Source organism: Cydia fagiglandana, chromosome 18 (genome assembly GCF_963556715.1).
Source record: "Cydia fagiglandana chromosome 18, ilCydFagi1.1, whole genome shotgun sequence".
NCBI lineage: Eukaryota > Metazoa > Arthropoda > Insecta > Lepidoptera > Tortricidae > Cydia > Cydia fagiglandana.
Window position 1 is genome coordinate 9,604,979 of NC_085949.1, and position 16,007 is coordinate 9,620,985.

Sequence of the window (16,007 nt, forward strand, 5' to 3'; positions counted from 1 at the left end):
GTGGAGCGCAGAGCCAGGAGGATGATTGGCGACAAGAAGCTAACGGCTAAGCTTCAGTCTTTGGCCCATCGGCGGAAAGTCGCCAGCCTGTCGGTATTCTACAGGTTGCACTTCGGGGAGTGTGCCCAAGAGCTACACGAGCTTATTCCACCGTCCCCATTCTACCATCGGACTTTTAGACGCACGGCCGGTTTCCATCCTTACTTAGTAGATATTCCACCAATTCGCACGAAGCGCTTTGCTTCTACTTTCCTTATGCGCACTGCCAAGGAATGGAATTCCTTGCCGGCGTCTATATTTCCGTGTTCTTATAACCCGGCAACCTTCAAATCAAGAGTGAACAGGCACCTTCTGGGCGAGCTCGCTCCATCGTAGGCCACGTCTACGCCTCGGCTAGTCTGTGGCCATGAGTAAGCCCATTCATAATAAAAAAAAAAAGAACTTAATAAATAATACATTATTAACCAAATTCTATAATTTTAAATTATAACTTTAACTACACAAATAAAAACATTTAAAATATTTCATCTAAACGTTAGCGGTAAAAAGGTCTACTCAAACACGCGTAGTTATTTTTTTTAAATTGTTATGGAGGTAAGGTTGAAAATTTTTCATTCTGTTTTATTGGATTTATGGTGCGTTGTTGATTTTTTTACTTTAATATGAGTTCCGACGAAATAATGAAATTAATATTAATTGTAATCGTAGGTGTTGGAATTGGCAGCGTAAGCAGAATTGATTTTAAATAACTTGCTGCCTCTGCCGCCAAGTCAAAGACGAAGTATGTATATGGTTGCTTATGGCAATTTTATTATTTGAGAAACTAAGAAAAATGACTTACAGTTTATTAGAAACAGTTTTGTGGCATATTTTAAATGAATGTAACTACAAATTCGTCAACACTGTGGAAATTATACTTATTTACTCCATGCATAAAGCAACGATGTATGTGAAACATGATATCAACATGAAAGACTATGTAAACTTATGTGACGAAAACGACAGTCAGACGGATACAAGGCGAAAAAATCAAAGATACATGAAAATATACGGGTAGTAAAAATACACGACTCGTGTAAAACATATGCGTGATAATGATATAGGTACGTGTTGGTTATATTTTGGGTGTAGTTTACTTTTAGTTTTTTCTATAAATAAAACTTAAGTTTCGTGGATTTTTTATTTTATTTATTTCATTGCATGTTTGAGAAAAGCACTATACATACCTCGGCGGGAAATGGGGTTGCCCGCGCTCAGACCTATCCGGCCTCGCTTCGCTCGGCCGTCTATATGTCTTCGGCCGGCAACCCCTTTCGTCCCGGCCTCTGTAGTAATGTACTATTCCTGGATGGACGGAGAGTACAATAAATATCGAAAGCGGACTATGCCATCATTTACATGTGTTTGACGCTGCCATTTAATTATCTGTTTCATTTCGGGCAAAACCAGGTATACACGACGGATTTAATGGCGAAAATTACTCGTTTTATGCTGGTCGCATGTACTCGTACAGGAGAGGTATAGAAAAACAACTGTCTGTAGCATCAAAGCTGCATTGTAAATCAATTTTGAGTAAGTTTTATTAATAAGTTACATACTTATTTGACCCATTTACCTAATTTTAAACTGCCAAATCTTTACTCGGTCTTTTAAGTGGAAAGGAGACGGCCGCTTCCCCATACAAATGTAGTTCCCATTTTCCTCTCTGGATATTGACATTATGGAAAATATTTTTACATAATTATCAAATTATATACATTTAACGGTTAATGGTTAATGGTGGTTAATATACTGATGTATTAACCATTAACCAACTAATATTTTTTTGAGTATTGTGAAAGGAGCGAAAAACAGATTTCTAACAAATTCGATAAAAATGCATGTAGGGACATAGCTGCGGTTAATATACAACAATTTGTGTCATAACGAGGACTACGTTTGTATGAAAAGGCGATGTTGCTCGGGTTCTCCACTTTCGTATTAAGGCGGCAAGATCATAATAAATGTTACTTAGGTACGACTTTACGTTTGCAAAATGTTACATTAAATGTTGAAGTGAATACTTATGATCGATCTTTTAGCTTGTCAAGTATGAGATATAAAATATTTACACCGGTGTGAATCATATTAACCGGAATATGGGTACTTTATCATATCAAGTAGCTTTAATTACTTAGAATAATATAATTTGTGTATACCAGGCCTAGGTTTAGCAGTCAATTTAGTTTCCACAAATTAATTAGGTACCTCAGCCTGTGCTCGTCATTACGTACAACCGACACAAACACAACCACATTATTGCTTAAAATTAAGTGTTCGTTTGAAATTAGATACTTAGGTAGTTGAGCCAATATTTTACCTAATAATCTTTGAAGCAAGTTCAGCGGTATAACAGCAGTAACTTTAAAACTTGATTTATTAAACACCTTTAATTTTTAGTGAATCTATAGGATAAAAATTTAAGAAGAGCTATTTTTCTTTGAAATTGTCCACTGAACTCTTTAATATGGAATCCACTTATGCTTTAACCCTTTAAACACATTTTTTTTGCACATTTAACCCTTTCAACGTTAAAAACGTTTAATTGAAAGACATCGCAAGTAGCGTTAAAAACTTGTAATTGTTATGGCACTGTCACGGGGTTAAGGTTTATATTTGTTATACACTACACCTGTCGCACTCATTCATATTTAGTTACGCACAGTCGTGGTGGTCATTCCAATACGTTATATCGTATTGAAGTGGAGACTGAAAGAAAAGCTGTAGCAAAGCTCAGTTTATATTTCTAATAAAAACGAAGCTAATATTATTGGATCTGCAAGGCAGTTTTCGCATGCTTGAATTTAAGGTCTGAGCGAGGCCGAGGCAATCCGGGCTCCCGTTTCCATAGTGCCGCGCGGGCTAATTGGAGCCATCTTCACGAGCTGACGTGATACCTTACCTATCTACTTACGGTGTACTAAATTACAAAGTTTCAACATCTTGGTTGTTGGTTTCATTTACAATCCGCATATATTACTTATACCTATTTCTTGCCAAGTAACTAATGGTAACCAACCGAGTCTGTTATTTTATGAATAATTACTTTAAAGTACAATATTGTTTTTGTGTTTAAAGGCCCTTGTTTTTTACTTGTCGTCGATCTGCATACGCTGTCTGTTTTAATCCAACTATAATTTGATTATAATAATTCTTAACATATTATACGTTTGAAACCACTCCGAAAGTTACAGTTTGCCTAAAATTGTCTTTAATATTACGAGTAGTAAGAATAATTAGTATATCTAAGAATCACACATTTAATAATCACTGTACACTAATTGTTGTTACATACTTCAGAGGACCCTTCACAGTTGAATGCTATTGTATTTTATCAATATTTCATAAGTAGGGGGCGATCGGCGCGGGCGGCGCGTCGCTGTAGGAATGCGAATGAGACCTCTCAATGTGATTAATTCGAACAGCGCAGGGCTGTTATTCTCTTTGTCTATCAAGTCCAGAAGAATGTTCGCTTTAAGAAAACCAGTATGAATCGGGCAGAGATCTGCAATATCTGCATGCAGAGTCGGAAATTACAGTTATACTGGTTCGCTTTAGAAGAACTCTTTGTATGTGGTTGGGCTATCAGCGCCGGAGCGGCCTGCCCCCGAAACACAGTCACGTCGCACAAAGTTATCTTGTTCTTAGTTTATTTCAGCGACGGTTTATTTTCAGAAACTATTGACCATTCATATTCAGTTTGATTTTTAGTGTAGAAAATTATAGTATTTTTTATTTTTTACCTATTTAATGACAAGGAAGCGCCAGTAGCTAATCAAATTAAAGCTTAAAACTGCGCAATATTTAGGTACTAAACGATAAAATTAATTTCAAAACTTTAAAAAATATGACGACCAACTTAGTTTTATGGAATCATAGGTACTTGAGCATTAACAGCTTTTAGAATTTTTAAAACAGGCGCCTAGATACGAACATCCTATATGTACTACATAGCGAAAAACACAAACATACATATACACATACATACATACTACATAGCGAAAGCTTGATGTCAGTTATCAATTTATCAAACAAATGAATTAAGTTAGGTAATCTTGTTAACAATATCACATAAGATTATTTATACATCTCTACATACTGTCAATGGTCACAGGTAACGACTGTTTTGTCCACATACATCCCTAATGAACCAATTCGACGTCAAATCCAATGACTAATCAAGAACATTGGACAAAAAGATTCTCCCAGACCAATCATTGACCTAAATCTGGGTGTCGGCGAAATTTCCTTTTGTGTTTTCATCTCGTAGTCTCTCTGATGCGACGGCGCGGTGTTCCCTTGTTATTTTCCTGTGGATCCCCATTGTCTGGTTGGCGGATAGTTACAAAAACAAGTTGTTAGTCATTAGTCAAGCCAGATACAGAAGATTACGAATCAAAACGATTTGCTTGGATTTTACGGTTTGTCAAGAACGCAGCATCACACTTACGCAATGAATTTGTTCAGTTTTGAATCAATAACCGCGGGCAAACTTTACACTGCATGGAAATATTTTAAGAAGGTGTTCGGGAATGTTAATTCATTATGTTATTAGCTTGTTAGGTATACAGTCGAGTGATTCAAATTAGAAGTTATCTAAAGTAATTGCTTTACGTTAGGTGTCTACTCTGTTTAGCGGCAAAAGTATTTCACCGGTGGATCGTTCATTCCAAAACAAAGAGGACTTCAAATTGGATCATTACTATTGCAGTTCCAGCAGCACCACCATAGCGTTGGTATTTAAGGAGAAGGAGTAAATTCCAAATAAGAATAACAATGGGAATCCTTGGAGTACGTCTCCAGCAAGGGTTGCCATTTGCCAGCATTTGTGGCGACGCTTTTCAAAACCGGCGCCCTGGCATTTGTCACCGCCGCTTCGGCTTTTGTCTTTTCGTTTTTAGACCTTTTTCTCTATTGAGACAGAAAAAAGTTCATAATTTAAGTAAGTTGTTTACTCGTGTTGTTAAAACTTGTTTAAGTTATGATTGGTTCTTATTAACAAGGAATATATGAGCACTATGCCGTACGCTACATACATAAAATGTTGAAGATACAATGCCAAATTTGTTTATGAATAAGATGATCTACGTACCTGCTTATTTACAAAAATGCAAATAGGGACAGTTATCAATGTTATCATGCCTATTTGTCTGATGTGTGCTTAACTACTATGTTTGACTAACCATTCAACGTGTTTTCGTTCCGATGGGACATAAAACTGCTGACCTTTTTTTTACGGTCGTTCGGACAATCGTCGAAATATAATGTGAATTTGTCAGGAGATTGATATATCTGGTTGGAGAAAATCCAACACCTCGAGGATTGGATAAAGTTTACCTTTTTAGGAGAACAAGGGGGTCCCGAGGGAGGCTGGGATTACGCAGGGCTCCTACTCACGTGCGTATTCCAGTTCTGTTGCGGGATAAACGCGATCCGTGTAAAGCTTAACAATAAAACGGCTCTGCTCTACAAACTTTACCTAGAATGTCCTTCTTTTTATAAAGGATCCTTTTTGGAGGGATTTATTCGATGGTACCGTCATCAATCACACACGTAAACAAGCTCGGTTAAGTTAACAGGTGATTTCATCTGTGTCATCCCGCCGATGCCGAGCGGCCATTGTTAATGTGACGACGGTCCTCTATCCATTACGCCGATCGTTCTAATTTTTAATCATTTGTTTTATGATATTAAGACGTAGGTACATGTCGCGCCACATAAATACAGACAAATTATTTTAATATATTGATTGCATGTAGAAAAGATATAATTTAAATATACTTAATCTGAAGTATACGTTAATTCATATGCTTAAGCAAGATGATTGATGATTTCAGTTGAAACCTAGTTTGTAAAACTAATTTTGTTATTTCCTAGACAGAGTTAAACACATTGTAAGTAAGTATAAAGAGTTTATATCATAACAGCTTTGGAAATTCTTTACTAAGAAACTTCAGTAAGGTGCTCAGTTTGCTGTTATTTGCTGTTAGAGTTTGCTTTCTATGCTCATAATCTAATGTACTTACTCCGAGAAACAAAGCTTAAAAGCACTCAGAAATGCATGTATCCACTAAGTTAGATCTCTATCACTAAAGCGTCTTCAAGAGAGAGCAAACTTTACAAGCAAGTGTAAGTTTTATTCGTAAAACTTAGTAGGTGGAAATATGTAATGGTAGGTATACCTACGTAGGGGCTTATCGGTGGCTGGCAGCCACCCAAACGCCGGCAAGGCTCAGGTCTGGCTTTGCGTTCGACCACGGCTCAAGTCCGGTTAACTTAATGCCTCGGGCTACAACACATATGTATCCTCAGCTAACTTTATAAATAGGTAGGTACATAAACTTGCCGTTTGCAGGTAATTTGTACAGTTTGATCCAATGTGGTAACTTTGTTACCAACAGTCGCGTTTTTGTGTAAATGGATTCGAATGTATTTATCACTCACAGAAGTCAGAAAGTAACGTAAATACGTTACTGTGTGCTCATCATCCATTCATTCATTCATTTCAGCCTATATACGTCCCACTGCTGAGCACAGGCCTCCTCTCATGCGCGAGAGGGCTTGGGCTATAGTCCCCACGCTAGCCCAATGCGGATTGGGGACTTCACATACACCTTTGAATTTCTTCGCAGATGTATGCAGGTTTCCTCACGATGTTTTCCTTCACCGAAAAGCTAGTGGTAAATATCAAATGATATTTCGTACATAAGTTCCGAAAAACTCATTGGTATGAGCCGGGATTTGAACCCGCGACCTCCGGATTGAAAGTCGGGCGTCATATCCACTCGGCCACCACTGCTTCTCTACTGCTACTGTGTGCTCACAAAGCATTAAATAATAGGTATTTACTTATGTAAAGCGGTGTCGAATTCGGAGATACGAGCGGAGCCAAGCTTATTTTGGAATTCATCATCACTCCCTTGCAGCAGTGAGCAAAACAGAGTTCCAAGTACATCGTAAACAATAAAGTTATAAGAAGTAAAATAGCATTAGGCATTCGCAGAGCGTTTGGCTCTTCGAGTTTCCGAGTCACGAATCGTTAAATGAAATAAGAATCCGTCATAATTTGTCCGATAAAATGGCGAGATAAGAGAGAGCACGAAGTTTTATTAACGGTTGTAAGAGATTCACGGTGTAGTGGATTTATTCGGTCGGGTACTAATTAATTTCAATCTGTTCCCGCTCCAGTAGGCGTATAATGTGGACATTAGCCAGTGTAAATTTCCACATGGGGTATTTGGATGGAATTATAATGAAAATTTCTGAAGTAGCAGTTTTGCGGATCTTCTTAATTGCTTGATTAATTATTAGTAGCGCTGCGAGATGGGGTTAAAACGAGACAAGGGTCGTTCGAAGATCCGCCGCGTACGACATCAATAAGCTTTAATTGGCAAGAACCATCAGGGCTATTAGCTCGCCCCAATTACTCATATCACTCGATCTTCCCTCCCATCTCTTACCGAATTTTAATTGTATTCTCAATCCATGAAAAAGTGCCTTGTAAACTAATACATTTTTACGATCGATTGAAACGAAAACATGTTAGGTGTATGTATTTTAAAGAGTTATTTATTATGGTTATAAGTGTAAGTATTTTAGTTTCGAATTTGATTAATTAATATATAGTGGTATTAGGAAAAGAAATTAATAACTAGCTTAGCTTAACCTACGAGTATACCTATATACCTAGTTATGTATATACACTTAACTAGGTTTTGTTTATAGAACAATTACTTTTCCCAGTTTTTGGCATATTAGAAACCTGCAAGTTTCAATATTGCCCGGGGCAGGAAATATTTCCATAAGTTTACTTTAAATTTTTAAATGTCGTTGGCGGATAGATGTTTCTGCTGAGTACAAACATCTACACCCTTATCGAGTTTCAGATAGGAGGTACTAATCGTCATGTCACCATAAGGGACAAGGGTTCCTTGTTACCTATGGGACCCTAAAATTAAAGCAGACAATTAACAGCAATTAAATAAATGCAAACAGTAAACAAACTATTTTATTTCCCATTCTGACAGATCAAATCTAAAGCTAACCCAACAGCGTTGATTAGTACAAGTTGACCAACGTTCGTAATTTATAGTGGTGCACTTTGCTTTTAGGAATTAGAAATTAGGGATACGAAAGGGAGGGTCGCGGTGCCGTCGCGGTGCCGGCGCGTCGCCGCCTTTCCCATCTTGACGATCCCTCTGACCTATAAACACACTTTCGGATTTCGCTTCGTTGGACACTTAAATAAGCGATATGGATGTAAATAAACGTTTATCAATCGAATTGATATTGTTTGATCAATAAATTTTAGCCAATAGCGTTACTATTGGTAAATATTTGCTGATATTGATAAGTTTTATTGTTTTATTTCAGTTTAATTGCCTACTCTAAGTAAGTAAGTGGAATCAATAGTTGAGTGTGTCTCTGTGAATAATTATTATACTATTTGTTTTATGTATTCTTATCTTTATTGTAGGCTCGTAAATAACAAGCATGTTCGTGAAAATCGCATATTTGATCGTTATAGGCAGGTAGTTTTTGCAACGCACGTATTGGGAGTATGCCAAAAAGACTTCGTCCATACCAAATGTGGATTCCGCTTAATAAATCATAGTTGGCCTGAAGAACAACTTCGTGGGCCAGTAAACTGCCCCAGTGGTCAAAATACTTCACAGAGTCAATTAACAAATTGTTCTCTCGATGACTTAATTTTTTTAACATATGTGTCGAACGATACATAAAATTGTAACGTTCACAGAAAATATACATTTTATACTTTTACTTGCTTACAAAAATCGACGTAAGTAGAAGAACTTGTTACTTTTTAATATTTATTTCTAATTTTAGTGACCTCCATGTTAGATAGCAAATGTCGGTAATATTATTTAGCGTGTATTTTTGCTACATTCGCACAATCATACAGTAGTTACTTAGATTAAGCCCTTCACACACCTTCATAGGTTTGATAAATAAATGTACGACATATTTTTCCTTATAAAATTATTAAGCAAGCAATGTACTTTTTTATTAAGTAACTCACGAATACTCACGACGTAAGATATACATACAATGAGCCTCTCATTTTTTTCCTAAAATGAATTATGCTCTTGTAGTTAAAAAAAAATCTTTGAGAATTATGTCATACTTAGTACTAATATCTACGTCTCATTCAACTTCGCGGTTATATCCAAAATGCACGCAGTAGATACTACTCGCATGACTCGATCGGGAGAGGATCGGAAATGAGACACTCACCGCCTTTTAGTGTTTGTTCTTCCTACCGTTTCACCGCTTTCTCCGCATCGGTTAAATATCACTCGATGAAAGAAAAACATCCTATTTATAATCAAGCCTTTACTTTTTGTTAAGGTCAATAGATTTGAAGTCTTTCTCTTTACAAGAAGGTAAAGTAGTATTATTAAACATAGGTAATTGTAAATTAAAATTTCTCTACTATGTAAATAGTCAATAGTCTTGTTCCCAATTACATTGAAAACATAAAAAAAAAATTACGCAATGATATTGTTTCAGTTTTAACTAATTATTATTGTATCTCTCAGTTACTTAAAGGTTAGCTGGAAGAGATCCTTTAACGGGGTAAGTTCGCCTTTGTACACATTTACTGTATTCTCTCTGTGTTATGTACTTGTTTTGTGCAATAAAGTGTTTACTACTACTACTATTATTTTTGTGGAATAAAAAGTGTTCAGTAAACTTTTTATTAAGAATACTAAGATGATGTCACAAAATCATAAATAAATCTAATATAAAATATGTTTTTCTGTTGTTGTCTAGGTATAAATAGGCAGCAAAGCCATTGAAGTAAAGTCAAGAGTAGTTGGGAGTTCGCATTATTGTTCGGTTTGTAAGTGGCAATTAGGAACGTTTACAATAGCCTGCCTACATCGGTCAATATTTACGCAGCCTTTAACTACGTGAGAATGATTCGGATACCCCTTTAAGAAACGTAACAAGGTAATTCTACACATTTAAACAGCTAAATCAACATTATTTTGGACATTTATTGCCTGTTATCACCAATGCTGTAAACTACTAAAGGATTTTAGATGACTTATCTAAATTTAACTGTGTATGTTTGTACATTTATTCGATTCAAATGTTGAAACTAAAGTTTAAACCACTTCCCGATGTCTTATACAGTTGCATATGAATTTAAATAAATTTAGTGTAGATACTTCAGTCATTTCAATGATAATATAGATAGTGTAATGCTAACTTGGAGCTGCACTCCTCGATAAAAACTATCTCTAGAAGTTATTGAAAGACATGCAAAAGACGGGAACTACAGTTAATTATAAAACTATAATGTGTATCAAATAATATTTTTGACGGTAACTTATTTATGATTAATTGAAATTTATTATATCCTGGCAGTGAAATTAAACATGGCGTTTGTTGTCGCATTGAATGAAACTACTTAAGCGTCCAGTCAGCTTGCAGTTAGTTCTCCTTTGTAACGTTAGTTAGAAGACAAATAGAAACAATCGTCTCGGTCCATCGGACGCTACGGGCGGAAACTAACCGGAACACCGGCGCGTGTATCGTTGACGCGGCCTGAATTACGCTTATTATTTTTGATTTCATACAACAGCTCGTTAAACAATTTGCCTCTTGCAATTCAATATCAGCGAGTAATATCAATTCAATATCAATCTGAGATCAAATTTAAAGAAAAGAGGTTGGATTTGAAATTTATTACGCCGTAATATACGATAATCAATTGAATGTCTTTTGCAAAAGGGAACCTGCAGTAATTTTATATATTTTTTAATTTTAAACCATTCAATTAAATTCAGATTGATGTTGCCGTGATCTTTGATCTTACTTGGCACTGCTGGGGGCCCTGACGGTTGGGTGAGCACGGCTTGGGGCGCACTTTCTTGGTGGGCGAGCGTTCCAGGCCCGCCACCGCCACCGACACTGTCGCGACACTATTCGTCACGCCTGATGACGAGGATGATGTCGTGCATTCTGAAACAATACACATTTCATATAAATATCTGATACAAACTAGGACAAGGATTAAATTTGTTGGAAGTATACTTGCTGAGCAACTCGGGCTCATGTACCTAAGTAACTATTATTAAAGCTACACTTAAATACATGATTTCTTGTACAATCACCTGCAATAGGTAATATGTTACTAACTATTAAAAGGCCGCAAAAATATGTGACACGCTATTTTTGCGGCCTTTGTTATGTAACATGTTATTGCACGTGACTGTACGTGTGCAAATCAGATTATAAAAGGAAAATATGGTTTTACAAGACTTTTAATAAAATTAATAGTAATATATTGCTTTCGTGGCATGTGTTAGTATTGGCTCTTACGCAAATAAACCCTTTGGCAATGATATTGCGAGCCCGGCAGCCACAGTTATTACTCCGATATCAGCGTTATTGGGACATAATTTCTGTGCCCTTAATTTTAGGCGTTCGATATTAATTTAGAGAGGGCCGAATACAAACGAAGCATGAAACAAAAGGATGAGAAAACACAAACAGAACGATTAAAACGTACGCCGGTAAATTTTAGAATTACTTCTCGTTTTAGACAGCCCAGGAAAAATTGCTTACAAAGGCAAAATTAAAGATTGTTTGAGTTAGCGTGCGACCAACTCAAGCAACACTTAATTATAGGTAAGTTTCTTAATTTCGTGTACCAGTTTCTAACTGCGTCGCGAGATCGAGATGCCTACATAACAAAAATTCTCTTAATATTTCACGACGATTAATCTGCTTTAGGTAGGTATAAAATTTCCATCAGTAAAATGATGAGTTCATTTAATACACTGGCGACAATGGCGATCGGGAGTCCAGATTGCGAATCCTATCCCTGCGCTAAAGACAATAGCCGATTGCACTGCAGCTAAGACACAAAGGGAGTCATATCCTGCCCTTAATCATTGTAAGCTGTAAGGGACGATCTGTGACGAGACAGTCCAGGCCCTGTGAGCCTTAGGGCCAGATATGAATCGGGTACAATAACGCGGGACGCATTCGGAGCGACAAATCAAACAAGGGTATAGCGGCCCGTATTGATCGGAACATTGATTCAAAGGCCTTGGGCCGTGACGGGATGTTCTTTGTCACTCGTCGGCAACCATTAGTTTGTTTATTTTGTGCAGACCGCACATCCGTCTCAGCTGGCCGATACTCCTAATGGAACGTAGAAAAATGATGTCCGATCTCTTAGAGGCGGCCCGTCGAGGAAAAGTAAGTAACAAAGTAGTCGATTTTGAGCCTTCCACGTGATGAATAGGTAATGTCGTTGAAGAAAAAAGATTTCACGAACGGAGGCACTCAACGATAACATCGCTTGGACGATTTATGTCGGCCTTAGAGAGTAGGTACCTACTCGAACCATCTTTGCTACCTTTCATTTCGAATGCTCCACTTACATAGATAAAGTAACTATGTATTTTAAAAGAAACGTTCGGGTGGTATATGTGTTATCTTTCTGCTTTTAGCTAACAGATTTAGTATTAAAATATATTACAAATTGATTAATATTTAGTGTGAACAATTTCGGATAGGTTATTCAGATCAAATTCATAACTAGTTATTACAAGCAGAATATGCCTCCTGGGTATTGAACAGGGTCACTCGTGGTAGTTTTACGGGAGAGTATGAGGCTGAAGCGTTGAGACTGCTCCCGTGGGGCTCTTGTTCCGACGCCGATAAGTTGCGTCGACGTTCATTATCGATGTGTTAAGACCTGGCCGCGTAGCCAAAATGCCAATCGCTTACGCTCCGTAGCGATCGAAACGCAACTGTCACGGTCGCGCTAATATGGAAGAGTGATAGAGAGACATAATGCTTTTCGTTGTCGAAGCGATAGCGATTGTAACCTTGGCTAGGCCGGCTGTTTTTACTCTTGAAATATCACATTTGTTTTCATGTTGCATATATCTACTCGAGATATCGAGATACCAAAGTTGTTAGTTACTAATTAATTATTTATGTATCGTAATAGATCGAAATTGCTACTTGGAATTGTATTTAACTAGGGAAAAAGTTATAATTTACTGGCTACTACGTTCCCAGTACGGCTACCATGACTTGACACTTGACGTTCACTCGCGCGCATTGGTGTAAACTTGGAGGATATAACCAACGGAGACGCCATGTCTAAAATATTCGGTACAAAATAGTCTGCCGTTTTTTGCGGGGGAGGGGCACATCAAATGTATAGGTACGTCATGTCAGATAAACGTCAGTCCATACATATGGTTGACATGAGGTTGACCATTGGCCGCCTATTTTCGACAGAGGGGAACGCCTGTTAATGGCGGCTCCATTCTTAATTACTCCGAGGGTGTAAAGGAGCGATCGAGAGGGAATGCGCTCCAGTTCACGCAGTCGCTAGCGTAAATGTCAACTCATGGTAGCCGTGCAGGTCACATATTATAAATCTGCAAGTGACAAGTTCACTTTTTGCGTCTTTTTCTAACAAATATAATATAACTCGACCATAATAGCGAACCTTTTACCTTGAAGCTTTTACCGCGATACAAGTCTTTCGATTGAGGTTTGACTGTTTATGATGCCCGAAAAAATGATTCGCTATCCTACATAGAAAGCAGTCAAACTTAATTAAAACTCCCTATCTTGTTATAATTATAAGATATTGATTGCAATGCACTTCATTCGAACTCAAAAATATAGGTTTACTTTAAAGCAGATGCATTTTGTTTGTTTTTACTTTGTGATAGTTAGTTTTCGTACTATTCAATTAGCTAATAAGTAGGATAGCCTTTACTTATACTTATTCAATTAACTCTAGAGGGGCGAAAGGCTCGTTTGGCCGCCGTAAGTGTTTGCATCTTGTTTGACCCTATTCATTAAGTGTAATTGATATACTATATATGTAGTTTCAGCGCTATCGATCTGGAGTCATTAGCTTTATAAAAGAAATTTAGCAACTTCATACGTCTTGTTTGAAATTAGATTTAGTGATTTTATACAAATCTAATCTTAACATATAAAGGGACACTTATTAAGAGTGCTATTACATTTCGGGGTTGAGCGAGTTTAGGTATTTTACGCGCTGCGGCAGGCCGTGCGAGCTCAGTATTCCGATCCCTTCTACCACACTCGCACTACAATGATGGATTAAACATTCTTGATCCTTCGCGAAGCATATTGAAATCAACCATAACAACACTAACTGTAACTTATAAAGTCCTAAAACTGTTATTTGGTAAGTACGAAAATACTAAATGCAGTGCAAATGTACATAGGGGCTGTTCATAAATTACGTCATCTATTTTTGACCCCCCCCCCCCATTCCTCAAATCATCCAAAAATCATGCTTCGGATGACTCTGTTTCCTCCTACGTCATGCTACCATCATCCGATGTCCAGACCCCCCCCCCCCTTCTCCCATTTGAAACGACGTAATTTATGAATAGCCCCATACTCGTACTTATGAACGTATATTACTCGAAAGAAATTATAGGTACTCGCTTATTTACATATTTCGTCATTGCATTTGGTACCTATAGGTTGTAAAGTTTGTATCAACGAGGGTTTAAAAACGAACTGGTACTGAGGATCTGATGATAATGATGATTATTACGGTGGTCACGGATACCAATCAACCATGTAGTACCATGATTAGGCTCGTTTGATTAGTCTCAACACGATCTTTGACACTGAAGATACACAGGGTCTGATGATGGAGCTGGAAGGTGGCCACGGGTACCAGTCTATCATGTAACTAAACCACTTCGTGTTTGGGCTCGTTTGATTCGTCTCAACAAGATCTTTGACACTGAAGATACACAGGGTCTGATGATGGAGCTGGAAGGTGGCCACGGGTACCAGTCTATCGTGTAACTAAACAATTTCGTGTTTGGGCTCGTTTGATTCGTCTCAACAAGATCTTTGGCACAAGACAGTGCTCAGGGTCTGATGATGGAGCTGGAAGGTGGTCACCATTACCAATCAACCATACAACTAAACCACATCGTGTTTAGGCTCGTTTTATTGGTCTCAACAAGATCTTTGACACTAGGTGATACTCAGAGTCTGATGATGGAGCCGGAAGGTGGTCACCAGTACCAATCAACCATGCAAGTAAACCACTTCATGTTTAGGCTCGTTTGATTAGTCTCAACAAGATCTTTGACACTAGGTGATACTCAGAGTCTGATGATGGAGCTGGAAGGTGGTCACCGGTACCAATCAACCATGCAACTAAACCACTTCGTGTTTAGGCTCGTTTGATTCGTCTCAACAAGATCTTTGACACTAGGTGATAAACCAAACACGAAGCCCAAACACGAAGCCCAAACACGAAGTGGTTCAGTTACGTGATAGACTGGTACCCGTCGCCACCTTCGAGCTCCATCATCAGACCCTGAGTAGTATCTTGTGTCAAAGATCTTGTTGCGACGAATCAAACGAGCCCAAACACGAAGTGGTTTAGTTACATGGTAGACTGCAGGTACCCGTGGCCACAGTCCAGCACCATCATCAGACCCTGAGTACTAACTTGTGTCCAAGGTCTTGTTGAGACGAATCAAACGAGCCCAAACATGAAGTGGTTCAGTTACATGATAGCAGTGTTGGCAAAAAATCAATTCGAATTGACGATTGACGAAACTAATTCTAAATCTACTGATTGAAGATTGACGATTACTAATCGTTAATTCGAATTGATCGGTCAATCCTCAATCGTCAATTCGGATTGACGATTACTTTGTATGTACCTAATGCCCTTTTTATTTAGGCCATTTTTGTGAAACTGACCAAATGCGTTCAAAAGCGGTATCTGAGTTTACCAAAGGTTCCGAAACATGTTTCCGACGGCTATATGAAGGATGTCCTTTTTGGAACATTTTCGGGACTTTCCATGAAATTAACCGATAGCGTTCAAAATCGATATCTGAGGTGCCCAAAGGTTTCGAAACTTGTTTCCGAGGGAAATATTGAGAGATGTC

General features: G+C 37.8%; 1 protein-coding gene across 2 annotated transcripts in view; it reads right to left on the bottom strand.

Annotated features, from left to right (window-relative positions):
* The window catches only part of LOC134673516 (uncharacterized), a 297,423-nt gene that overhangs the window by 48,357 nt on the left and 233,059 nt on the right, over positions 1-16,007 (bottom strand). For both annotated transcript variants that reach the window (XM_063531508.1, XM_063531509.1), the window contains exon 5: positions 10,886-11,031. In XM_063531508.1, the coding sequence (XP_063387578.1) occupies positions 10,886-11,031 (146 nt within the window). The remainder of the gene's footprint in view (positions 1-10,885; positions 11,032-16,007) is intronic.